Source organism: Falco peregrinus, chromosome 5 (assembly GCF_023634155.1).
Source record: "Falco peregrinus isolate bFalPer1 chromosome 5, bFalPer1.pri, whole genome shotgun sequence".
NCBI classification, from domain to species: Eukaryota; Metazoa; Chordata; class Aves; order Falconiformes; family Falconidae; genus Falco; species Falco peregrinus.
The window spans coordinates 53,940,252-53,967,731 of record NC_073725.1 but is presented as its reverse complement, the minus strand read 5'-3'; the positions used below and the strand labels follow the sequence as shown (position 1 = coordinate 53,967,731).

Sequence of the window (27,480 nt, the reverse complement as noted above, 5' to 3'; positions counted from 1 at the left end):
TCAGTTCAGTTACTTTGCTAGAGGCTGAGAGAAAGATCAAAATTATCAGCCTTCCTGCAGGAGTCAGGCTCAGATCTGCAGATCACAGATGCTTCAAAGATGCTACCCAAAAGCAGCTGCTGTTTCTTACCCACTTTCACACTGTACTTTAGAAACATGCACTTGTGTGACAGCAAAGGAGGCAAACGTTTCCATGACCTTGCAGTACACAAAGCTCTGCTCCTGAGCATAGTGACCTCCACAGACTTAAGTTCCTGAGCTATCAGTCCACCAAAGCCCTTACATTTTAATATATCAGGATTTCTGAAGAACTTCAGAGATACTGTTGAACCAGAAGCAGTTTGGACAGGAAAAATGGAAATGACTACTCAGAAGCAAGTGGCCCTATTCTTTTCTTCTATGTATAAAAAGTAAATTCTGATGGTATTTTAGTACTTCAAAGTATGACCTTCCAAAGGTTTTGTTAATTTCAAGAATGGTGTATTTTTACTTGCATCAAGGATAGCACTTAATATCTACTCTGGGTAACATTTGCCCAGTTAGGGCAAAAAAAAATTAAATACTATGTAGTGACCTTAAACACATTGACAGAATCTCTGAACGTATTTTTTTTTTTAATTAAGATCAGCCATTAGGCAATGTCATTGATCAACTGGCTTAATCATTAGTGACCTTTAACTTAGTTATGCCAAAGTAAGAATAGATCTACAGAATAAATCCATTTTAAATTCTAAGATACCATTTTCATAGTTTAATTCTGCATGCTAATAAAAGTCACGTTAAGTTTTTAGAAAGCACATCTTCAATTAAGGCAACACCTACAGCATGAAGCTATGAAGTAACCTTTACAGGAGCATCTCTATTGAAAACTTTTTGCTATCAGTTAAAGTACGTACATTTCTTTACTATCATCTGTTGCATAAATTCCTCATTATACACTGTCTGCCAGATATAACAGTGGCCTATCATACAATCTGATTAAAAATACTTGTGATGGGAAGGAAAGACTACAGCTAGGCACTGAATATCATGGGTAGTCAGCAAAATGCACCACTGTAGAAAACTGGTGCTACCCTTCCTGGTGTCAATCATGGAAATTGTCAATGCAGAATGTTTGCACGTTATTGGAACAACTTCAAGTGACACATTTACACAAGAATTATCTTTGGAGATGTTAATGAATGCACTGTTTCTAACCTACCTATTTTAATTCCTCCCAGCTCCTCAACCATATTTCTGTCTTTTATTCCCTCTCCTGCGTGCATTTGTCTGTCATTCAACAATACTGGACATTTAATCTTATTTCATCTTAAATGTTTGTTAAATTAGCATATTAATAAGCTTCATCTATTAGCAGACCCATATTATTGACTCCTCTGTTTGATAGAAAACAAATCTACTTCCTTGTGCCATACATTCACAAAGAGAAATTTATATATAATACTTTAAAAATAAAAATCCCTAATTACAGATCCATATTTTTCACAAAAGTAACGTCTTTAGAAGTTCTTTAAACATGGTCTGTCCTTCATCAGGACTTAAATGATTTCATATAGCACATTGCCAATCTTCAACTCTTGCCAGAAAAATTCTTTCCTGTTATTCCATGAGACTCATGAGACTCATTCATATGTTTGCATTGGCTTTTTTGACTTACTGAAAAGAAATTGTGAAGGAGAGCAGAAGCAAGCTGCTTCTGCATAGTTCAAGTAAAATAACAGAAAAAGGAAGCAGCATAATCAAGATCAATTTAAGTCTTGCTTTGAGACTTGCTTCTTACTTACTGTAATAAATATCAACCTTTTGAAGAAAAGGAGACCGATAATTACTCAATATCATCCACTAAAATGATGAACAACCTGAAAATAACAAACCCATTATTTTCAGCCTGTATTAAGACAAATTAAATGTCAGCATATTTCACTGTGTTCAATTTAATTGCAATCTATTTCTCATAAAAGGAGATGATGTTGTTCAAGGTTGAGATAATTTTTTTTATTATTATTATTTTTAATCTATTGCATTTCCCCTAACTGTTCACTACAATAGTCATACCTGGTACTTCCCCACACCGTCCTTTCTTTCCTCTCCTTCATATATAGATTTGGCTTATTGAATCGACCACATAGCAATTACACAGCAGAGGACAAAGTAGTCAGCAAACAAAATATTGAAGACTTACCATTTACACAGATCTCAAAAGATTTGCAAAGGTCATCCTCAAACAGGCAGCCTAAAAACACAATAGAACAGTAAAAATTAATACAGGTTTCAAACTGTGGATAATTAGTGCAGGCTGAAGACCTCTCAGGCTATTAAATGCTCAGCAAGAGTCAGGCATTTAGTTGGCCTTAGGAGTCTAAACTAGGCAGTACAGAAAATCAAGAATGTGGAAACAGGTCTGGTTAGAGAGCACATCTTGCTACCTGGTTATGTCCAGAATAACCTTTGACGTTTTTCTTTCCCATCATTCAACTACTGACGGTTCAGGTTTTGCTATGCATCTCTCTTATTCAGCAATTTGAGGAACTTTATGTTCTCTCAGTTTTGAGTATGTTATTACACCACAGCACATTAACATTGCAATACACGACAAAAACATATATCTTTAGGAAACTCCTGATTTCTTGATACGTTTACTGCAGTGACACAAGCCTACAAATCAGGTATAAATTGCTCAAATCAGGCTTGGATTTAGTAACTGCAGCCATAGATCCTCAGGAACACCAACTCTTTGGAGAAAGTGTTAATTTTTAAACCATCCATACCAACACTGTGATACCTCCACAGACAGCTGGCAAATCAGTACAGGTCTACGAAAAATATCCTAGGGTTTTATTCCACTTAATGCAGGAAATTTGTCCCAAAACATGCTGCCTTATGGGCCCCTGTTACGCCAGCTCCATACCTCACTCTAGAAACTGCATCCAGGCTGGCAATCCCAGCTCATCCACTTGTTCACAGATCAAGTATTCTGTTCCCTGTTGCTAGTATCACCTAACCAGGTAATGAGACACTAGTTATTATCCCCTTTATCTTAAAATTCAAAAAACTTATGCTGATATTTGTAAGGACAGCAAAGAAGCAGGCAAGATGTGCCTCTGCTCTGGTCACTCCACACTGGGGGACTGGGAGAAGGAACAAGTACAGAAGCAGTATGGAATGTTGGGGTACTGTTAAGGGCATGCACTCTGTTAACCCAAGCAGCAGTTTCTTTGTTTTCTGAAAAAGATAAAGAGCTAGGACTGGATAAAATCCAAGGAATGAGGCTGTATTTTGAACACTGAAACTGCCCTAGAGAACACATTTTTACAATTAAGCCTTTTAACTTCTCTGGGAAGTACCTTAAGTTTAAAAATGGACACAGGGTGTTATAAACATTAAGAGTTCTTGAACAGTTTCACACTATGCATCAAAAAAAAATGCCAGGAACCTCACCATGTCTAAATACAGCAGCAAATCCTCTCCCCCCAGCTGTGCCTGTCTCCACAGAAGCACAGAGTACAAGCATCTGTATTTGTCAAATGGATTAAGTAGGCTGTTCTCATAAAAGAGACTGAAAGGCTCAAGACTCTGCCTATAAATTACCTGAGCCCTAACCCTGCTAAAAGAAAAATTCAGGGGGATAGAGTGACTTATGCATGCCTGCGTAGCCTTTCAGCAGGTAACTGTATTAACACATCATTAAGCCTGAACTAATACACTGTGTCCCTCAGCAGGATTTATTAGCACAGTGCTAGGTGTCAGCTAGGCAAGCAAATCTACGCGAATTTGAGCCATATTGAAGAACAAGTACCATCCCTTACATCTAGCCCACAACTGCCTGCAAAGACCACACATACATAACCTTAAGCAGATAACAAAAGCCTACAGTATGCACACCGATAAAAGCGCTCCCTCATCCTTTACCTATGCACCAACAAACTGTAGGTATACACTCAGAAGATTTTGGAAGGCTGAGGAAGTTTCATACCAGGAAAGCTTCTGCAAGCAGAGTATAGTAGAACAAAATGCATCTACACGATCCACAAACTGTGATTTGTGGCATATTTTTGAGATGCATATAATTTTGCTCCAGACAAGTCTGCTCTAGCAGCCATTTGACCTGAAACAGTGTCTGAAAACTCACCGAGGATATCTGATTGCAGCCTTGGTACTGACCCAGCAAAGCAGAAGGATGCCTTAACTATAAATTGACTTGTAAAGAACATAAGAACAATGACAGGCAGTGACCAAAACACATCAGCACAGAACATACAGCACAAGAAGAGCCATAATTAAAAGCATAGCAGTGATCACTTAAAAAAAAAAAAAAAAAGAAAAAGAATGCTTGCAGGGAAAAATAATAAAAAAGTGAAAGACTTCAAGTGCTAATATAAACTAGACAAAAGTATAGTTCAATATGCCTGTTTTCAGAAATCTGAAGTTATCTCTTCTAAAAGAAAATGTTCCCTTGTTATGAAAAATCCCTGATCAAATCTCTTTGTCTTGTTTTCATGACACATCACAAAAGAGTTAAAACCAGAAGCCTGAAATACGTGCATCCAGGGAAGGGCTGCAGAAGGCGTCCAGTGATGGAGGGAAGGCCAGCAGTTTTGTAGTTGATTTCACATTGTGCAGCAGCTATGCTGTAGATCCAAAAGGTGCCAGGCAAGATGTTTCAAGCAGCAATGTTTTAGTGGAGTCGCACAACAAAACAGTGACTGGTTGTCCTGGTTTCAGCTGGGATGGAGTTAATTTTCTTAGTGCAGTGCTGTGTTTTGGCTCTGATGTGAGAACAATGTTGACAGGACACCGATGTTTCAGTTGTTGCTGGGTGATGTTTATACTGAATCAAGGACTTTTCGGTTTCTTGGGCCCTGCCAGCAGAAGGGCTGGAGGGACACGGGAAACTGGGAGGGGGCACAGCCAGGACAGGTGACCCAAGCTAGCCAAAGAGGTATTCCATACCATATGGTGTCATGCTGAGTACATAAACTGGGGGAAGAAGAAGGAATGGGGGGACATCCAGCATTATGGCACTTGTCTTCCCAAGTAACTGTTACACATGACAGAGCGTGGCTTTCATGGGGATAGCTGGACACCTGCCTGCCCATGGGAAGTGGGGAATGAATTCCTTGCTTTGCTTTACCTATTAAATTGTTCTTATCTCAGCCCTCAATTTTTACATTCCTTTCCAATTTTCCTCCCCATCCCTCTGGGTGAGGCCGAGTGAGTGAGTGGCTGCGTGGGGCTTGGTTGCTGGCTGGGGTTAAACCACGATACTGGTTCACCAAGACCCTGCTAGTTTCAAAAGCACCTGGGAGATGGGATCACCTGCTGCCCATGGCCACCTGCTAGAGGCAGACCATTCTATTATATGCAGATATTCTGAGAAGGAGAAAAATCCAGATACAAAATGAACAAAATTTATATGTTCAGGTACAAACAGCCAGGTTACCTCTCTACAGAACTGAGACACACTCTGATTTTGCCTGATACATTTTGCTTTGTCACCTAATATATTTTCCATAAAGAAAACAAAATAAAACTGATTTTATCATGGTTAAGTTTCTCTTTTAATAATAGTTGGTTATTTGATGCTCACTGCAGCAAGGCATCTGATGCAATTAGCCTTGGAAGCTTATGTTTTGGAGAGCAAGTTAATAAAGTCAATATATGGCAAAGTATATGCATCTATACTTTAAAACAGACAAGGACCTCCAGAACTCCTTGAAGAATATTTTGTTTCAAGTTATTTATTGCTAGAGTTGACTGTTATGCGTATTTCACCCAACCAGTCAATATGCTAATTTAACTACTAATTTATCTTTTGTTGTTACTTGCTGTGACATTAAGAAGCATCATATTTCATTTTAAATACCATCTACCTACTAATAGTAATGGTGGTAATAAGTCACCATTGAAGAGTGAAGTGGTATCGTCTCCGAAAAGCACTTAATACATTTCAGGCCTTATGGGATCAAAATTACATTTCATTTCCTATGAAACAATCTCTTTACCAGAGTTCATCTCCTAAAACACATGAATGGTTGCTGAAATACCTTCAAATCCCACAGAAAGAGACCTCAAAAGAGCAAAACCCCAATCTTACTTCATACAGCAGCCCTGAAATAATGAATTCTCCATTTAGTATTCAACCAGCTGACAGACTAAAACTGCACAGGTATGCATGTATTGCTTTGCTTAACCTAGAATTTAAACACAGCTTTCTTAACTTGCATGAAAGATTCACCTCTTTATTAACACTTGTACAGTCCCCACATCTTGGTGACAAAGAAGGCTGGAGCAACAACTTGCGCACAGGTGCACCAGTGGCCACAAGCAGTTCCACTGATGAACTGTTTTATCATATTTATTATGAACTTATATTTATTATGTTTCTGTTCAGGCAGCAGTTAACCTTCAGGTCTTGTCAAAAATAAACTTTTGTTGAAACCTTAACTAAGAATCACTCACTGTCTTCATATGTCTAGTATGGCTTCAAACAGCTCTTATATTTTACTGTCTCCTTTCCAAGTCATTATTCTCAGGTTTTAGCCTCTAGTATTAGGCTACAGCTTCATTTCACTTCATCAAACTAAATTCATCTATTAACAGTTCATAATAATTTTTTTATTATTTTATCTAAATTCATCTCTTCCTCCACCCATGTAACGAAAGCCGCAGGTCTGTGCTGTGCGGCTCCGAACATCGTGAGAGTAGTTCCCCGACACACTGGAGCTAGTTAAAATGCAGTTAGCACAGCAGTAAGGATCATCCTGTATACTTGGCTAACTATATGGTTTTTTTCACATTCTTAAATGTAAGCTGTGGTATATGGCCACCCTTCTACTGACATAAATCATGCATTTATAAACACTATCTTCTTGATAGTTTACTACAGTGAATTCCAGAAGAGTTTACATGAGTGAAGCTCAATACAGGTCAGAAAAGCCCAGGCTGACTGTGTAATATAAGCCAATATAGTGACCTTCCATACACCAAGGTAAGCATCTCTCAGAAAGAAGTCAAGAATAATAAATAAATACTTAACTTTACCCTTTATTCCAAACACAGATTTTTGTAGCCTGCAATTCTACTAAGTTGCATCGGGCACAAGGACCATCTGTATTGAACCCACTTAAATATACAGACATTTCCTCAATGTTTTTTAACTTTATGGCTACTTAAAACAAGGGTAGGGATCTATGCTGTGTATTACAATACATGTACATGGTGCATTCTTTGTTAACTAGCCAGGAAAAGAGATTCCACAGGGCCTCACAAAATCTTCTGCCTCCCTTTCTTTCCCTCTCCCCTAGATCTCCAATACTGTTTCTCAGAAAGTCAGCACAACATAGTCACAAAATACCACTGCAAGTACAGGACCTAGAAGTTTAAAACTCTTTGTGATGATATTTTTTCTCATGAAACACTAATAAAACTATTCTTTTTCTCCATTCATCAACAGCAGTCCTGCCTCTCTAAAGACAAAATATGGAAGTTTTAACCACACTTGAACACACCTTTTATTCGGATTTATAAGAGGTGCCTCTGAAGGTAACAACAGTCAAGGCACCAGCTGAAATCACTCAAACATTAAGAAAAAGCTGTAATAATTCATTTATCAGATAAACTATTTTTAAAAATCCATTGATAAAATAGATTACATTTATCTCTCTATCCTTTACCGCAGTTAACCAACAGTTTACAATGATTTTCCATTAAAAATCTCTTCCAAGAATGCCCAAAACCTATATGCATTTTTGTTAACTACAACAATAGATAAGCCATAGCCCCTCTTCATCAAAAATTGTCTTAGAATTATCGAAATAAGAAAACAAACAATAGGCAAGAACAGCTAATTTTCTTCTATACATATCAATCAGAAACTGCGAAAACATAAACCTCCAAAATCCTTTCCATTTTTGAGGGTTCTCCTCCTCTTTCTTTCACCTTTTTCCATGTGAGCACCTCGCATCTCTTCACATTCTCAGACTGTAACAAACTCACCTCATCACAAAGTTTTAGCAAGTATATTTCATTAACCAAAATATGCTGATGCTCAATAGGATTTTTAATAGTCTAGAACACAAGCTCACTCCACATTTACCTGCTTCTTTCAAATTTAGTTGCTATCCTCTAAGAAGACCTTGAAGAGTAAGTACTGCTAAACACTGCTAATGAAACAAAAGAGGAAACACCTGGGTATGCCAAACTGGGCATGCCTGATGGGCCTCACTGGGTCTTTAACACCCACTGTGAGCAATTCTAAGTGGAGAGCATAAGTTTATTTTCCTATAGTGGGGTTAAGAATATTTTAAAAAGTGTTCAGCTCACACAACTGGGATAGCTCTGACTGAAAAAAAAATCAAGCTAGTACACAGCAATAAGGAATGATAACATGAACTGACTGGTAGGAAGGGTCAACAGGTTTTTCGTGCAGAAAGCTGAATGGAGAAATCATCTGACTGAGAGAGACATATTCCTCTCACTAATAGAGGTGAGAGAAAACTTTGCTCAGGGTGCCAAAGCTGTGATCCATCCAACATATTCTCATCCGTCTGCCATGCATGTATGCCTGGCAAGTCTAGAATTACACAAAATTGCAAGAATGGTTAAGAAAAATGTACTTTAAGCTGATCATGAGTTTTAAGCAGAGTTCCTCTTGGTTTCCCGAACCCTGTGGTTATACAGGTACCACAGGTGTATGTACAAGTGTAACATAAGCATTACTTTTTACTCAAAACCTATCAATTGCATGTGAAAAATCAACTACTGTTTCATTAGTTTTATTTTGGCATTCACTTTGATAATAAATTTGAATATTCCCTGGCCCTATTTTTTAAATTTTCATTTTTATCCATTTTTTCTTTGCTTCTTTTTTTCCTGTTCCAAACTCCTCCATTCTCTTTCAGAGGAGTATCTTTTTGAACTCTACCCATTCTCCTCTACTCTCCAAGAAAGCATTGTTCCACCACCAGAATGCAGTCGCCCCTTTCAGTACCTCCCAGGCACATGCATGCCATACTCAGGCATTACCCTTCCCACCTGTGCCCTCTCCTTTCTCTCATGCAGGTAAACAGCAAGTCTGTCCCCTTGTTATCACTACTCAATACTGGCAGTTTCTAGATCTCCACTCTCACCCTTTTCCACGGGTGCCCTCCACTTCCATTCTTCCAGCACACTCAGCCCTTCCTCACCTATCTCCCTTCTGGTGTGTTGATTAGGAGAGAGGTAAAGAGACAGGAGGTAACAGAGGGACAGAATTTGCTTTTCTTGCTCCCCTCCATTCAGAGCTTTTCAGGAGCGGAGTAGGTTCAGCCACATTCTCTCTTTCTCCTCAGGTTCCTAGGACATCCAGAATATTCTTCATTGAGAAAGGTATTTTACCAAGACATCTGAACCTGTGATGGTTTATCAACAACCGCGTGGAGTAGCTTAACTATGAAAGAAAAGTAAATCGATGTGGTCAAAAATAACGTTAAAGGAGCACATAACACTGAAGGGGCTCTTTCTCACAAGGGAGTGAGACAGCTTAGTAAGTACTGAGCTTTGATCTTTCTCCCTTACTCCGCCTTTTATGTTTTTGAGTGTAATAGGTGTCTGATGTTTTTGTAGTACTGTAAACTCTTGAAAGCAGATTATTTAAAAAAAAAATAAAAATGTGTGCATGTACAAAGCCTAGTACAGTGAAACACTGATCTCTTGTGAGGAATCCAGGCCTTACTGTAATCCAAATTAATAGTCCTAAAGATGGCAAAAGAAATCCCTACAGTGGTTAACTGGAGGACTGTGCAATCTCTTACATGAAAAGTTTCCAGAGTAAAGCAAGGAAAGATTTCCCATGAGTGTTACCATATGGTGTTAACACTTCCTCATCTCAGAATTACTCCTTCTTTCAATCATTTTTCATACACACTGATTTTGTATATTGCAATACGGCCCTAGCCAGAATATTTCACCATGCAATAGAGTTTTCATTCAAAAAGGGAAAATGTCAGTACTAAATTCATAGGCAAGATTTTCCCCGAAGCCTCAGTGACAGTACGTTAGTGCTTCAATTACCTTCTTTGTATCACTTGCTCTTCAACATATGTGGACTGACGCACCAAACAGGCAAAATAGTACAAAAGTGCTGTGATGTATCATACTGTTTCTCACTATGTAAGACCTGTACTTTGTCCTTTCCTCATTTAGGGAAAAAAAATATTGCATCTTTTGTTTTGCATGTAATTAGTCCTGAGTCTGTCCACCACTGAAGAAAGCAATTGCTTTGTGGTGAAATTACATTAACTTATCTGATTACTAATGCCATGATTGCGATGATGTAGGGCTTTTCTTCTGGGGAGCACTGAGGAAAGGTCACTACTAAGAATAATTGAAGATGTGAGCAGTAATAATAGTCCACAAGGCGAAAAGACAGGGAAAGGCTATCACTGGGAAAGCTCCAGAACAGCATTTGCCTTTGCCCAGGGCTCAGGAAGAAGGTGGCTGATACAGGACAAGTGTGTTTTGGTGTGCTTTTTTGTCATTTTTGCACAGTAAATATTAAAAGAACTCGCATTGTCTCCCCAGAAAAATTACAATTCTCTCAATGCTAGATTTTCCAACTGTGTTTCTCTAGCAGAGACCACCACTAGCTCTCACAGTAAATGGGGAGCACAGATTAAATCTGACAATTAGCTCTACTAACAGTTACATTGAACACTAAACCACTCTCCATTTAAATAAAAAATTTGCAGATAAACCCATTATTGGGGAACAAATAGAAGATCATTTAAAAGCTAACATTATAATTATTACTTCTTAGGGTCAAAACTGAAATCTTCTGCCCACGCCCATTAACAGTTGCAGGAGGGGTCAAATGGGCTTTTGCTCAAGTAACGCAGCCCCAAATGAAAAATCTTTGCCATGTTAGTAGCCCATTTTGGGACAAAATTACCTGTTCCCTCAAAATTAGAAAATGTTAATTGAAATGCTCACAAGCTGTATACAAAATGTCACAAATACCCAGACCAGGCCTTCAGTAACTGCTGTTCAATGCCGCCTTCTGGTTGACAGTTGTTAAAATTAATTTCCTTACTGAGCAGTAAACTGAAATCACCTGACACCCACTGAAATCACAACTGTGACTCAGCAAAACTTTTTTTGGACTTAGCAGAGACTTTGGGGGATGAATACCATGACTCTAAATTAATAATTCCACATTGCTGTTTAAATATATCAACAGCCAGCCTCAATTTTTTACCTACTATTGCCTGTACAGTATCGTTCCCCACAAAATCTGTGGGCAGCAAAGCCTTCTAGTATTATTCATAGCCATATTAAAAACTTAAACTGAGGCTTACTACAGAAGAGTATGATGTTACCAGCAAAGCCTTCCTCAATATTATTGCACGTAGGCCAGCAAGCATTGCAGTTCAGTGGCCTCTGTCATACATATCCTGTGAAAGAACTACTGTCATCATTATGTCTGTCAACCTCATTTACCCATCAGTAACTGTCCATCTATTCCTGTATACTAATTTTACAAAACTACAGAAAAAGAGTGAGTTCTATGTCCTAATCATGACTTAATTCTACCCTTCTCCCGCAGTCAGGGTTAAGACAAGCTGGGTCAGAGAAGTAATGAACCATTAGCTAGAGGAAATAGGAACTATGTCTGGGGGTTGTGTGCTTTGGAAGGTAGTCCTTTCAGACAAAATACTTCAAAACACTTACATGGTAAAGAACCTTATGTCCCATCAACTGAAGCTGATCAGTCTCCAAGAGCCACGTTGTGACAGCTTGGTTTTTTAAAAAAAAAAAGTTCTTTAATGTTGTGCCTCATGTTTTGGGAAAACTCCCATTATTTGCATAATCAAAGGAAGGAAAAGAGATATGTTTATCATTTTCCTCTAACAAGCACCAAAATTTTCTTTTCATTATTTGTCAAAGATTCTTAATGAGTATCTCCTTGGTGCTTAAAAAGCATAAGTGGAATTCACAGTAATTCTTACCCAGTTATATTGCCTCTAAAAGTAAGTAATTACCCGATACTTAGGGGTAATGCGCCTCTCCCAACACTGTCTTGAGCAGACTTCAAAGGAAGAAACAATTTTTTGCAGAGAAACTCTTTGGAATGATTGGCTTTTGTGTTCTGTTTTATTTAGAAAAGAGTGCAGCATCTTTTAATTGACGACGTCTGTATCAACAGCTGCAGTGCGGCCAGTGCCTGTCACATACAATCCCTTCTTTTTCCCTTCCTCATTCTTCTTAGAAAATCACTCTCCTTTTTGTTCCATCTCTATTTCACAGTTAATTTGAGCTGGGTAAATTATAATGTGAACTTGGCAAAAACAACTTGGGAAGGAAAAAAAGGAATCATATAGCTCAGTGGAGTCTGAAGTGCAAGGGGAAGGTCCACAGTCATTTACTGCAGGAAAGTAATTCTAATCTGGACAACAGCACACATGGGTTTTGGAGCTACGCTTAACAGATGAGCTCCAAACAGGGAGACAGGACCCAGCCAGTACTCTAAGTCTCTCTATTTCTGTGTATTCACATTGAGCCCTGCTGGATATGAAAACACTTTAAATTGCTATTATTGGGTCTGTGTTTGAAAAAACAGCTTCACACCTTTACCATGCAATTTTGAATCACATTATAATGCTTATTTAGAGTGCTGAAATCACCTGAGTTCATCTCATGAAAAAGACACTATTATATACACTTGGTAATTTCTTTAATAAAGAGTTTAAACAGTCCACAGTAATCCACATTAATTATTCATGTGTTGGAGAAAAATAATGAAAGTCAATGCTGAAAGTCATAGTCTCTTAAAGTTCTTGAAGGAAAAAGAATAATATTAGGTAAAATTCAATGGACTGTGGCACCAAGATTTATCTATGTAATTTACCCTGAGAATTTGAATTGCAAATGAGGCTGCAGCATTCTCTAGTATGGGACAAAGTTATGAGAAACAGGTCATACAAGGATACTGGTAGCACATCAAAGTTAACAGTACTTAGTGAAGATGCCTAAAACTTTTCCCTTTCCACACAAAAATGAAAGAATCTTAGAAATGTTTATGTACTCAACATTTTTTTAAATCTACCAAGAACTCAGCTGTTCCAATCAATACAAATTAACTCTTGACATATAATCAATGGGCAGCACCTTATGGTTTGCTCAAGTCCTATAGGACTTGTAGCCTATGTAACTGCATACATGGACATCATGATGGCAAGGGGTAGACTTAGGACAGTACTTTGCTATGCTGATAAAGAATCAAATCTATCCTGTATTGATTCAAAATTCATTCCAGACAGTAGTTTAAATTCATCACAGAGTAAAATGATCCGCTTCTACTTACTTTTGTGAAATTACACCGATTTCTAAGAAAATCTGGAACTCAGAGAATGGTCCTGATTTTGACCAGTAATTGTGCTCTAATTACTCCTGACTCACCCTGATGTATCTGGGGCTGGCATTAGAGCCAGCTGTCCCAGAATACATTATGCTGTTGTCTCTGTGAAGTAGCTCTATCTACCCCGTGATATCAATAAGTTGGTTTTTTCCCCAGGCTAGGTGTTGAGAGGCAGCCACCATAATGACACATATCAGAGAAGTAGTTAAGAAAAAGGCTAATGATTAAAGCAATTCGGGGAGGAAGCCAAGAAAATCAGAGATAATGCTGAAACATGACAAATATGATGCATGCAGAGTAACACCAGAATTCATATTCTGGTTCCTTCCTAAAAAGTACACAAAAAGACAATTTTTCTCTCTCTCTCAAAAAAAAAAAAAAAAAAAAAAAGATTATTAGAAAAGTAAACCTCCCAGATTCTAAAAGTTCATCTAACTGTTAGACTGCTATAAACAATAAGGAACAATGAGGGAAAACTGCCCTTGAGAAAATCCATTTCTTTAGGAAAAACAATCTGAGGCCTGGATGCATTCAGGAGTTTATGTAGGTGCGTTTCACCATTAAGAGTAGCCAAAATCCATTACTATATTATAGCCATATAGTCACCAGTTCTCATTAGCTTAGCTTCTAATGCGTATTGATTTACATGGAACTGAAGTGTCTGAACAGCCTTGTGAATTAGGGCCCAAATGCTTACTTTTTTTTGTTTGTGTTTATTATCTTTGTTATTTTTCCTTTGTAAATAATAACCTCCAAAGTGTCTGTGCAAAACTTGTGCAGTAGGAAGAAAAGTTTTAGAACTTTTATTGAACAGATAAGAAAAAGGTGCTAACAAACCGTTGATGTTGCATGTCCCCTGAATACCTGAATATCATAGGAGATACCAAGCTGCTTGTAAACCAGACCTATAGCAAGATTAGCAGACTGGAATGCAGACTTGGCCCTGATTTTTGCTGCTGGCCTGGAGAAATCATTTCAGCACAATTTTCCCTCTGTATTTTGTGTGTCTTGTCATGTTAAATACTCAAGCATAATGATTGTAATCATGTGTTTACAAGTGGTTGCCAAAACGGAGATCTGGTCAAGTGTGGAGTGCTAATGATCATTGTAATACAAATAATAACCTTTGTATGCCTTTATCTAACTTCTCCACATCTCACAGAAATGTTTTCAACCTTAAAGAAAAAGAAGCAGCTGCATAAAGGTACTGGGAAGTATCAGGACAATGGAAACAAGCATTTCCTGACAGTATGTTTTGTAATGGTGATTTAAGTAAGGCCAATGCCCTCTAACTCTTTTCAAAAATTGCAGGGATTTCAACAGAGACTGTGAAACAGCTCCTTGCCTGTCACTGAACTCTACAGTACATGAGCTTTTGAGTTTATGTTCCTGGAGAAGCAGGACAAGGTGATGGCAGGGGACTCAAAATTATGCAGGGGACATGAATTCTAGTTAAGGCCCTGAAGTGGCCAAGTATCAGACAGGCAAAGAGACCTCCAAGCCTCAGGTGAAAAGTTGTACAAATATCTGTATGGCTTCAGGAGCACTATCTGTCGTTCTTTCCTGACTTGTTATACAGAGACTTCTAATGAAGTAACAGATTGTTCTTCAAGTCTCAGCTCAGACTATGTCTTTCTACTGTTTGACTTACCTAACCATTTGATTTTAATGAAAGGGAAAGTAAGGCATATATATAAAGTAACGAAAAAGTATGTCTGAATCTTGTGTCCATCCTTTATCATACTCCTTTTCGATGAACAGGAACTGCAGTCAGTGTGATTACACTGCAGTTACAATCCTTAAAACCTGTACTATGCATATTATGTGTAGCACACTGCATTGTACAGTTTCATGTTCCACCTGAGGACAACAATCCACTTCTGAGAACAAGTGAATGCCAGTGTAGTGTATTTTTTATATTCCTATCTAAATTTAAGTTGAAGACTGAAGTCAAGGGTGTTTGCATTTCTTTAGCATCACTCAAAATCTCTAAATCATGTTTGCTGAAAATAAATTCCATATAGAAGGCAACATATCCCACAAAACTGTGTAGACACTCCACTGAATTTCTACACATTTCATCATAACAGCATGTCTTATAAAGAGCCAAATACTTTTTACTACTTGCATTTACACAGCAGTCTCTACTTCCATCATTACAGCCTCCTCTGTGGTCATTCCCTATCCTGCTGTGGATGTCCTTTGTTCCTGGGAGTTATCAGGTAGAAGGCATATAACAGAAAAGGGAAGGGAATGGAGATTTTCACATCACTATTCACCAATGGATTGGTTTTGTGTTTTGTTTTGTTTTGTTTTTTAATAAAGCAAATGAAGATGGATGAGGAAACTTAGGAACCTGGAAACAGTAAGAGGTAGAAATTTAGAAGAAAACATTGGAGAACCATGATTTTACAGAGGAAGTAGTAAACACTTCGCTATGCAGTCAGTGGAGAAAGAAAATGTACAAGAAAAGAGGAAATGAGAGAATATATGAGTCTGAGAAAGGAAGTGAAGGAGAATAACCTTCACAGAAATGTCTGTAATGCATAAGTTAAAAGTGATAAAAAGTCCAAAGTACAGACATAAGCCAGTGGCAGCGATAAGAACAGACCTGAGATTTCCTGAGTATGTTACACCAACTTTACTGGAGTACTGCCTTAGGATTGCAGAGAGTTTAGCAGAAGGGGGTTGCAGGCATTTCTTGCAGGCATGCTGAGAACAGAATTTGGTTTACAATAATCTCATTGATAGTTTGCAAGCCTGTTACAAAGTTTCATTAATTCAAGACTGGATATTTTTTTTTTTCCCTCAAAAAATGCTTGGTGATAATATTTCAGGAAGTTCCAGACATGAGTCTTCAGTCTACAGTTGACTGTAAATTGACTGGCATTTGCATAATCCTGTGAGACATGATAATCAATGAGGTTTAGAGTCAGTCTGGCACCTCATATGGGAGCCTTCTTAAGAATTCTTAAATTATTTTAATGAACCAGTATTATTCAAATATTTTTTTTTCTTTCAGGATTTGAACTTCAGCCAAACCATTAAACCATGATCTTTAAAAGTATACTTGGAGAGTTTCTATTTGATGAAAATCTTACAAATCTAATCTTCCATTGTCTCAGAATTTAATACAGTGCAGACAGCAAAGAGCAACGTGTATGCAATATTTTGTACATCAATATAGTGTTTACAAAAAATCCTAATTATAAGAGTCAAGGAAAACCACCAAAAAAACAACAAATAAATCACCCAAACAACACAAAGCTCTGTGACCTTTATCCTCTGTTCTACAAATTATACATTATGCAGCAGAAGTATAGGAACAAGAATATTAAAAATATGCCTAAATGAGTAAATTAATATTTTCTTACAGTGCAACCTCATTTGAAGTGTCCTTTCAAACCAAGAGATTGTGACAGGAATGTCTGAAAGCTCTGAAATTATTTCATTAAAGATATGTCAAAAAATGCAAAACATGGAAGAGTGATGTGTTGTTATTATTACATACTGTTCTGTACAAGGAAACCAATATACGGCTACATCTCTTCATTTAGCTTTGCTGAGAAGAAAACTTAACTATCAAATTCACATCAAGTACTAGTCTTTTCAAGAAGGTGGCTTCAGTTTCCTGCAGGCCGTTGAGGAGTATCAGGTCAAGGACCAGAACAACAATCACTGTATCTACAGTTCTTTTCCTTTTGTATTATTTCCTGCAATGTTTTCACTGAGGGGCACATGGAAAGAAAAATGATGTTCACAGAATATGAGATGCATTGTTGTTCTTCTGTTGAAAAACATGCACTGGCAGACTCTTGGCTGGAACTTGGTTCAGGATAGCCTCAGGATTTTTACAGCTAGGAGGTTTTGTCTATCAATTCAACTTCCCTTTAGCTATTAATGTAATGTCAAAACAACTAAAACAAAACATACTTTGCACCACTTTCTATTGTAATCTCCACAAACAGTTTTAACAATTTCACATAGCTAAAAACATGTAGTTAACATGTGTAGGTTCAATGAAAAAGCAGTCCTCAGACTGGCCCAAGTCTGCTGGAATATTACATCAGTGACCCAGCTCTTCATCTTCCCAATTTAAACAGACTATGAGGACAGGGCACAACTCTGATGGAATAGGAGAAGGTTGCTTGTGTCTGACAGTATGTGAACATACCTGCATCCTCTCTACCTCCCAGAAAAAACTTGCTTTCCTTATACTCAGCAGCTCTGTCCATTGACATCTGATGAAATAATAGCATGCAATTTATGTAATTCTGGGTTAAAGGTACAACACACATATGAAGTATAATTACTACACATTTACTCTTGCGTTTAGTTGTAATGCTGTATTTACAAAGAGATATGAAAGTGTCTGCACACTTTCAAAATTACAGCTGGGTACTAAAGCCTTTTGTCACTCCAGAATTCCCAACCCTTTACCTGCACTGTCAATATAACCTTCTCTATGGATGTCATTCCCTTGTCATTGTTCTTTGACAATACTATAACTTTGCTCAATTGGTTCTCTTCTGAGATCTCCACCACACCTCCACACAGCCTGCCTAATCTCATGGACCATACAGTTTACTAATAAGGACCTTATAGTCAGGACAGTGAGTTTAGGCCCTAGATTATCCCCTCCAACCACTACCTTTCCAGATGTATGGACAACTCTATTGCTACTACTAGTGTAGTGTATAATTATAGAATGCTAACAGCCAGCCTCAGAAAAGATTACCCAGTCTTCTTTCCTCTTACAATCCATACAGCTCATTTCACAACATTTGCATTCCCAGATGGATAACTGCTTCTATACCCTGAATAAGTTAAAAAAAAAAAAAAAAGTGAAATATATCAGAAGGAAAAACTTATTAGTTCAGTACTACATAGAAGCTTTTTCAATAGAATTTTTACTAAAATATCCTAAGAGATTTAAGGTGACTCACAACTGCCTAAAAATATGGAAGCTATTTTTCTCCTGTGTATTTTTTTTCTTTATGATGAGGGGAAGCTAAAAGTACTTTGCTTTTGTTTCCAATTATTTTTTCCTTAGTTTCTACCTTCTCTTTTTGTAAGTATAATAATGTACATTGCGTCTTTACGTAAGACGCTGCTGAATGTGCACCACCTGTATCAGCAGGGGCATGGCAGATATAAAACACTAACCACGCAGCTGCAATTACAGATCAAAGATGACTGCTAATCTTACTAACTGCTAATTGTTAGTTCTCCCACTTTCAGTCAGTCCCAAGCACTTTGCAAAACAGAATCAATGTTTCTCCTTGAAAAGTACAGGTACAAATCTGTACCACACATGTATGAATATACATATCTTAAACATGTATATATTATATATACGTAGGAAATTTTTTACTATTACTATTACTATGCTAAAAGAGGGATGAAATTTATTGCCACAACATTGGCATCTAGTGCCATCTGGGATACCACAGACTAAGATACCCACACAGCACTGAGAGATACAGTACAGGACTTGTGGGAGATGTAGTCTTTTCTGGAGTGTTAGGAAGGTTAGCAGACTACCCACAGGACTTGAACCAACACAAGGCACCCTTCTTTAGGCACTGAATTCAGCCTTGCTTTCTAAAATAATTTAGGTGAGCCATGCCATAAAATTACTATTTCTGTCCATTTGTCTTGCAGGTTTCTCTGTAGTAGTCTTAGAGGTAAATGTCAGCTTTCCAAGTACTACAATTGCCTGAGATAAGACCCCTCTTCCACTGTCTCCTTTGAGATGTCAAAAACCAGAAGTCTAGTTCTTCAAAACTGGTATTGAAACTCAGTCATCTGAAAACCTTTGAAAGATACAGATTTAGAGGATACAAGGTCTCAATAGCAAGGAAGAAGTGAAAAGGAGGCACTGTACATTATATTTAACTTCTTCATGCGGTGTCAAGGTTTGTTGAAAATCTCTACTTGATACTAGCTCTGTTGGCATTGTAACCTTGGCTTGCCCGCTCCTATGTGCCTCATTTTCCAGTGTTGCAGGTGGTCATTTTTCCACAATATAGAGTGCAACAGTCACCAAGGGAATATCTTGTTCCCGGTACAGGCACTGACAAGCCTTCACTGATTTTTGAAATAACAAGTCTGGAACCTAAATGCTCAAGGCAGGAATAGGAGTTAAAGCAGACTGGAAAATTGCTCTTGCTGCATTACAGAAGAGATATTGTTCCTCCACTAAACTAGGAACAGAAAAGTGAATTAACCTTTCTTTCTACTTGAATAAGGAGAGATATGCGCCCCCTTCCCTGTATTTTGCTTTAGTTGCACAGAATGTCTTCTGTTATTTATAATCAACTCTGAATCAGAAATAACTCCACACTGAAAAGCACACCATTTTGCCTGGAAGTATTATGGTGGAGACGGAGGCCTAGCACAAGAGAAAGTAGGCCCACCTTGGCTTTTAAAGGAGAAGGTAGCAACAGCTAAGTAACTTTGCATTGTATTTTTAGGATCCATTTCTAAAAATACTTGAAAGTGTCTAAATACTGTTGAATATTTTTGGGAAAAAAAGTCTAAAACGTGAAGATTTTCCATGAAGACCTAAGGCTCAGAGATGCAGACACAATGCCAGGTCACTGGCACATAGTGAAAGACAAGTCTGTGTGATGAAAACAAATCTAATGGGTTTATTTTTAAATACAAGCATTTCATAATGAATATTCAGCAAGACAGCTGCAGCCCAAAAATCATCCACTGACACATCCAGGAATGGTTTCAAATAATCATTGCATACATGAAAAAATCCAGAACATTCTAGCCTATGTGTGATTATAATTTTTTAATTGTGTGTGTCATGTATGCTTAAGCAGTATTTAAAAGGCAGTTTAGAAAACTAAAAAAAAAAAAAATGCAACACCTCTAGAAGCACTAAGATTTTTCTAGAAACATCTGCCAAGTTAAAAATGTTCATCCGAGGAAGTAAGGCAATGATTTAGAAACTTCAGCTTGTATTTTTTCTCCTTTCAACTGAACAGTAAGGTAAAACTCCATTCTGTACTTCTGCAGTTAATATTAAAGCTGAAATTGTTTTAATGGAGTTCACCCAACTTTATTCTGGCTGCTGAAAGAACGGTAGGATAAAGGAAATTAACGATTCAATCTTCCTTGCATTACTATTTCATCACCATAAAATAATGGAGTAATGAAACCAGTCTGTAGAGAAGACCGTCACCACATGCACACACACAAGATAAACTACAAAATTCAAGCAGGACAGCACCCACCACCCTCAAGCCAGGATGGACGGCTTCATAACTGTTTATGATAAGGCATTGATATTCAGTATTTCTCCAATCTCTAAAGTTGTTTTAACTGCACACATAGCAGTGAAATTTTGCCACCTTAAAATTAATGGCAAACTCCCACTTGTTGCAGCTGGCTCCGAGCATGTTATTTTGCAGATCTATACTACTGGTCAGAGCAAAAAATTCATTGCTGGACACACTGAATAGGTACGATAGAATAGAAAATAGCATAATTTTAGACCATCATCTATGCTGGTAGTAATCAAGCTTAAAGAAATTACGAGATCTCATTCATACAGGATTTCTAGACCTTTCTCTTTTCAAAACATAAACTTGGGAATCACTTACTGAATTATGCATTCTGCACAGAACAATAAGAATTTCTAATACTGTGTGACACAGAAAGTAGGGAAGAAACTAGAGATTCTAGTTATCTATAACTATCTTAGTTCAGCAGGTTAATTTTTAGTTTGACAAGCGAGAGATTCATTCTCTATTTCTGTGCCCCACTGCATCTGAAACCCTGAATGATCTCTACAGAAAAAGTGTGAAGAAGCAAAAATGTAAGGCTATTTCAGGTCTATTTCAAGCACTGTAGGAGTTTGACAGTATTTCATTTTTCAACATATGCTAAAACACCGTGGGATGACTTTATAGCTTCTGTAGCTTCATGCATATAAATATGGGTAGATAGGATCAGGATGTTTCATGCAGTCAGAAAGATGTAAGGAACAGCACCAGCAGGTTACTTTCCACAGTACGGTTCTTAGAGAGAACAGCAACGTGTGAGCCCTCCACAACTAGTTACAGCAGCTGGAATCCAAGCACAAAGAAACGGACTGCATCCAAGCTCATTTGCCCAGTTCACAAAGAAAGGCTACACAGGATCTGAATTGTCCTTTACTGTAGTAGGCTAGTTCACCTGGGGCCAATACCTGAAACACTGGTGGATGACTAATTTATGATGACTAACTTAAGAAGTTCCATTTTTAATGGAAATAATTCAAAGCCAGGAGAAATAATGAGAAAGGAAAAAAGAATAAATTCCTGTTACATGACCCAGTTGAAGCTCAACTCTCCACATGCTATTCCTGCGCAGTGAACTTTTTGCTCCCATTTTGTTTCCTGTTTTTCTGCTCCATAGAAGGCAGCACGGTCGACCATTTCCAGTCAAGACCTTTTCAATGTCCGTACTCCAAGGGGTCTTTTATATCTCCTCAGCTCAGCAGAAGGAAACACAGGCAACAGAAGATGGAATGTTGTTCTTCCCCTTTTATGACAGCTGCCATTTGGTCAACTGAGGTGGCACCAATAGCACAATAAAATCACCAGCGTGAAACTTAATGCGTCCCACAATAGCATGCAAATTTTAAGAACATCAGGCTGCCCATTTGCATCAGGGAAGCTCTGTCTGGACCTGGATTCTGGCTCTGAAAGTGGCCATCAGCAGATGTTCAGGGAGAGAGCATCAGAAAACCTTTCCAGTGAGAGAGAACACACTGTTTAAAAACGTAGTTAGAGGCTGTATCTGAACTGTGATGTCTGAGAAGTATCAATTTCCCTTCAGAGCTCATTTATTTTTTTTGGCTTCCATGAGGCTCTTCAAAGCCCTAGTGACAGGCAGGTAAATAAATATTATCTACTTTTAACAGGCAGAAGAAAATGTGTTATATAATGTGTGCCAGATGTGAAAAGTAAGCAATTAACAGTCCTAGCAGTGGTCTATGTGCCACTTGTGTATCTGTTTTTGCCTTAAAAGATCTTGCAGTCTAGACAGATGGCATAAAAGACTACAGCAGAACAGAAGAAGTGTCTAGCCTGACACTTTGTAAAGTTGTTGTTGTTGTGGTGGTTATTATTTTTATTAAATATGGGAGTGGGTGACTTTTTTTCTTTTTTAATGAATTAGGCTTTCTGGTTCCTAATATCTGATACTACGCTATTACACCACAATGCTTACCTGTTTTTCTTTTTACTTTTTCAGTACATTACCTTTCCCACATGCAATAGTTCAACATTTTTTTTAAGCCATCAGCAGAAAATAAACTAATTTACAGGCCATCAAGCATGACCATTTTCATTATAGTCCAATTAAATCATCAGTAAAGCGAAGATAATATTACTTTCCTGTTCTTCAGTCATAAAATAAGTTCTAAGGTATAAAAGATTCAAATACTAGAATTTAGGCTAGGCTGGAAATCAGGTTTCAGTGTATTTAATCTTTCTACCTTTGAACAGCAATTTTTACATTCAATAAATTCAGAGGTAGACTTCTGGGATCTAAATGCCAAGGAGATTTAGGCAGGATATGTTATTCTGTGTTTATGAGGAAAGTTATGCAAACACGCAGAGATTATATTCAACTAAGAGCATTTTTCATGCAAATGAATTTTTCTTTGTTTATGCACCAAACAATATTTTTATCTTGAGTGTTTAAAAAAAGAAGAATTTTATTGTTTCATTTATCCAAGCAGTAATGTGTATCCAAAGGAAAACACAAAATCTATGGTTCATATATTAGAGTTTTACTGCTCTTTGAGCTACTGTAAAATTTCTGAATTTTCCTTTCTAGTGGGCAAATACACGAACATAGACATCTAATTAAAACATTTGAAAGGACTTGCCACAGTTTTCCTAAGCACATCTTCTGGGAAGAATGAGACTTGCAAATTTAAGCTCTAGAGATGAAACTTTTGGAAATGTTTTAGCATGTGATAAAAGGGGGCAAGATCAGAAACTTTTTATACTCGCTACATAACCTGTGCCACCTGCTCTCCTGTAAAAGTTCTCAGTTTTCTTCTGCATTGCTTCACAAGTTTTATGTGAGTAGAATCTTTTCAATACATCTGAGGATTAATTAATACTTCCAGTTTATGTCTAAAGCATAATATGTAATATTTATAATAGTGCGCTAGAGGTCTATCACTTTTTGGAAAGACAATTTATCCTACAAAACCGCACAGTTCACCTAACTGTAGTAGTACTGAAGAAAAATGCCAAGGGATATGATAGCTGCCTGCAGTTGTATGTATTCAGCTTTCCACATGATGGTTAATGACAACCATAACTGTAAACTTCATTGCAAGAATAATTACAACTTACATATGGATTTAGAAAAAACATAAATAAGTATCAGAAAGTGTATTTCCAGCTAAGCAACAAAGTAACGACTGGTGTCTTCATTACACATACATTTGCTCAATAAAGTTCAGAATTGCAAATGAAACCAAAACTCATTATATTTTATGAGACAAGCAGGCAAGTCTCACACTTTGAAAAAGGAATAAGAGATGTTCACAACTGGTGCTCTCCACAACACTCACAACAGCCTCCCTCAGCAGGAGCCTCTCACCAATGGCAGAAAAAAACCAGCAGATAACATTTAAACTGATTAACATGTTTGTGTCTTCCCCATTACACAAGAAATTTTCATTCTGCAGGGGATGACTAAGAAAATGATAAAACAGTTCATTCATTTTGTGAGTATTAGTGGTCATTTTGTGACCTGACTAGAATTACATTTGAGAACAGAAGGCATAAAAGGCATAAAACAATATTATCAGCAAATGAAGCCTACTTGAACTCCACCTATTTTTAGCCACTTGTGCTAATCAGCAGCACAGATCCCCACTAGGATAACAAGACCAAATTCCTGACACTCAACAAACAAGAAATGGAACAGGAGAAACAGCATGAACCCACTAAAGGTGACAGCCATAATACAGAAAACAAAACAGACCATGAGAGGACCTTGCTTTACAGAAAGAGCAGAACACAAACTTTTGATGTTAATTTCCCTGTAATAACTGTATACAAGTGATCAGAAGCCAAAGTAGATAAGATTGTAATGAAGTAAAAATTAGCAAATCAAAAAAAAAGGAGTCTGGAGGAGTGTTAAATTTAAGCAAGTGTATTATTCTGTGCTTCGGAAGAAAGCATAAGCACCCAGAAATTTGAAACCAATAATCAAACTCATTGTGTAAGAATCCTAAGTGCTGCAGCAGTTACGGTTTTTAAGAAAAGCTTAAAAAACTAATGTGCTTTTATTTTTAGTGAATGAAAAGGAAACCAACCCAACAGACAAAACTCAGTTTACTATTAGTTAGAAAGCTGTACTGAAGATCTTTTCTCCATCCTACAGCTATATTACCTTCACTTTCCTGCACACTGGTTGCATTGCATGGCACACCTCATCTATGCAAACAGAGGCAAACAGGCAACAGAAAAATGTAAGATTTTATGAACTCATATTTCTAGCAGTTCTTTTCTTCATAAATACATAACCAAAATGCAGAAATTTTGGACTGGACATTCTTACACCTTATATTTTTTTTCATGTAAGTGTTGATTTCTAAAATAAAAATTTAAATATTTTCATTACCTTGTACAGTTTTCTCCTAACTAGTCCTCTCAGACAATATACTACTTCAATGAAACAAAGCCACATGCTAAGAATAGCAGAAACAAAACACTGAGGATGATAAATAATACACATACTTGGAGCACTAGTCAGAAAGTGTCTTATCGTAGGCTTCCATGTTTAAACTGAATATGCACTATACATTTTCCAGTCGTCCTGGCATGAAAGGAGACTTTTGAAAGAAGTTCCTAGTGTTAACTTTTTTGTAAACAAAATGTTGAAAGCTCACCTTAATTTAATTAATCTATATAGTTTTCTAGTGTGCAAGAAGTTAGATACCATATATTCAATTACTTTTTCATGCCAAGAGCGAAACTTAATACCTAAATATAGAGATAAGTTCTCTGCTCTGCTAGAGAAAGAAATGCTTAATCAATCCAAGGTATTTAAAATATTTGCACCCTAAATAAACCTTCACCAGTCACCCTTGTAGGTTCTTAAATTGTCAGGTGGCAATGCATCTGGCTGCACACATCTTTTCCTCTAGGGAAAAGGATGTAGAGGGCCTGTTTGCCATATGCCATTTAACACAACCACCTCAATTTGCCAGGAATGTCTTTACGGGTTCTTTGGTGCTAGATTGTGTATTGGAAGCTTGATAAATTACCTCAGCCCGTGCACTTTGTTAGCATGTAGGTGGACTGCTCCCAAATCCCAAGCTGGCCAATAATTTCTGCATTTGATTATAGTACTCTTTATCCATAAAGAGAAGAGTCAACATGTCATCTGAAAGACATATCTAACAGAACATCCAAGAGTTTGAGAGACCTTCTGAGCCCCCAGCTGCAATATGCTTAAACTGAATTTCCTGTTCCCACTCTGCTCACTGCAAAGAGTGGAGAATGATATTCAAAATATTTGAATTACCACAGAAGGTTAACTCCCCAAAAGATGGAGCACAAGGGAAATGGAGTAGGCATACGAACACATTATAGACAGTCTGGTTGCCTTAGGGAAGACATTTTGTCTACCAGCAAGCCCCAGAGTCGTCATGGCACCATTCAAAATACCCAAAACAATCACCTGCAACTCCTACACTTGTGTTTCTTGGACGCTAACAGGATGATAGACTGTATACCAATGTCTTCTGCACAGACTAGCCCCTCTTCTTTTAGGAGAGAAAACATCTAAATTTGTATAAATATGTACAAGTCATCAGTAAGGACAATTTTCTTCAGTAATAAGGACCTCATGAACAACAGCTCAGCTTTAGTGACTCTTTTACAGAAAAGACAAGTCATTAAGACATTAACCAAAAAAAGCGCTGTCTCCTAGTCAGCTGCCACAATCCTGTAAGCACCGGGCTTCAGAGCAGGGCAGTTCTGAGACAGCATCCATGGCTCTGACAAATGACCTCCGCTGCTGCACTAACAAGGAAAATGCATCCAGGCTCATCCCATTGAGCTACTCTGCTGTACAGGAAAGGGTAGTCTCCTCAGACATTAATGGTTACAAGGATAAATACAAGTGCCCGAGATGGTGCTTCCTCTCAGAATGAGCCCAAAGGATCACCACAGGCCCTACAGAGCCCACAGGTCTCAGCCCTCAGATTACACTACTGAACACCAACCCGGGAAGGCCAGAGAGGTAAATTGCACTGAATTATCAGCAATGGAGGTAACCTTAATTGTTTCGGTTCGGACACAAATGCCATATTCTCCTACTGTTCTCACAGGCTGGCTGAAGTCAGCACTTGACTGAAGACCAGATGGCTAATCCCCAAGCCAGAAAAGAACGAGGAAGCCTTTTGAAGAACATGTCATTATTTCCATTAAAGTAACATGTAGGAGTTCCAATACAGGGAAGAACCCAATAACAGTAAGCCCCTTCCAAGCATGCCTCAGAGAAATATATACCTTAATTATACATTAGGATTTCTGTAAATTTAAGTTCCAGGTATTCATTAAATCAAACTTTTGAAAGCTAAAGAGTGGTGGATGTGACCACATAACCTTACAGACTTATTCGCTGAACAGAGAACGATTGAGAGAGATCTGCGGGAAAATTGTCTCTGAGTACATAATTATAAAACTATCACAGTGCATATGTGCAAAGGGAGCAATCTAAAACAGGTGTTTTCCAGCTTAAAGTGCAAATGCTATAGTCAAAGGCTTGGCCACATATAATAACCTTGCCACAAAGAAGGCTAACGGTGTCCTGAGCTACGTGCAAGGAGTGCTGCCGGTAGGTTGAAGAGGTGATCCTTCCCCTCTACTCAACACTGCTGAAGCCACACCTGGAGTACTGGGTCCAGTGCCAAGCCCCTCAGCTCATGGACATATCAGAGAGTCCAACAAAGGGTCATGAAGATGATTAAGGGACTGGAACATCTGTCCTATAAGGAAATCTGAAAGAGCTGGGGCCATTTATCCTAAAGGAGACAGCTCAGGAGGACA

At 37.8% G+C, this 27,480-nt stretch overlaps 1 protein-coding gene across 1 annotated transcript in view; it reads right to left on the bottom strand.

Moving 5' to 3' along the window:
- Positions 1–27,480, bottom strand: part of PTPRN2 (protein tyrosine phosphatase receptor type N2) — a 663,741-nt gene that overhangs the window by 590,806 nt on the left and 45,455 nt on the right. Inside the window, exon 2 of the mRNA XM_055804928.1 lies at positions 2,183–2,233. Within this exon, the coding sequence (XP_055660903.1) occupies positions 2,183–2,233 (51 nt within the window). The remainder of the gene's footprint in view (positions 1–2,182; positions 2,234–27,480) is intronic.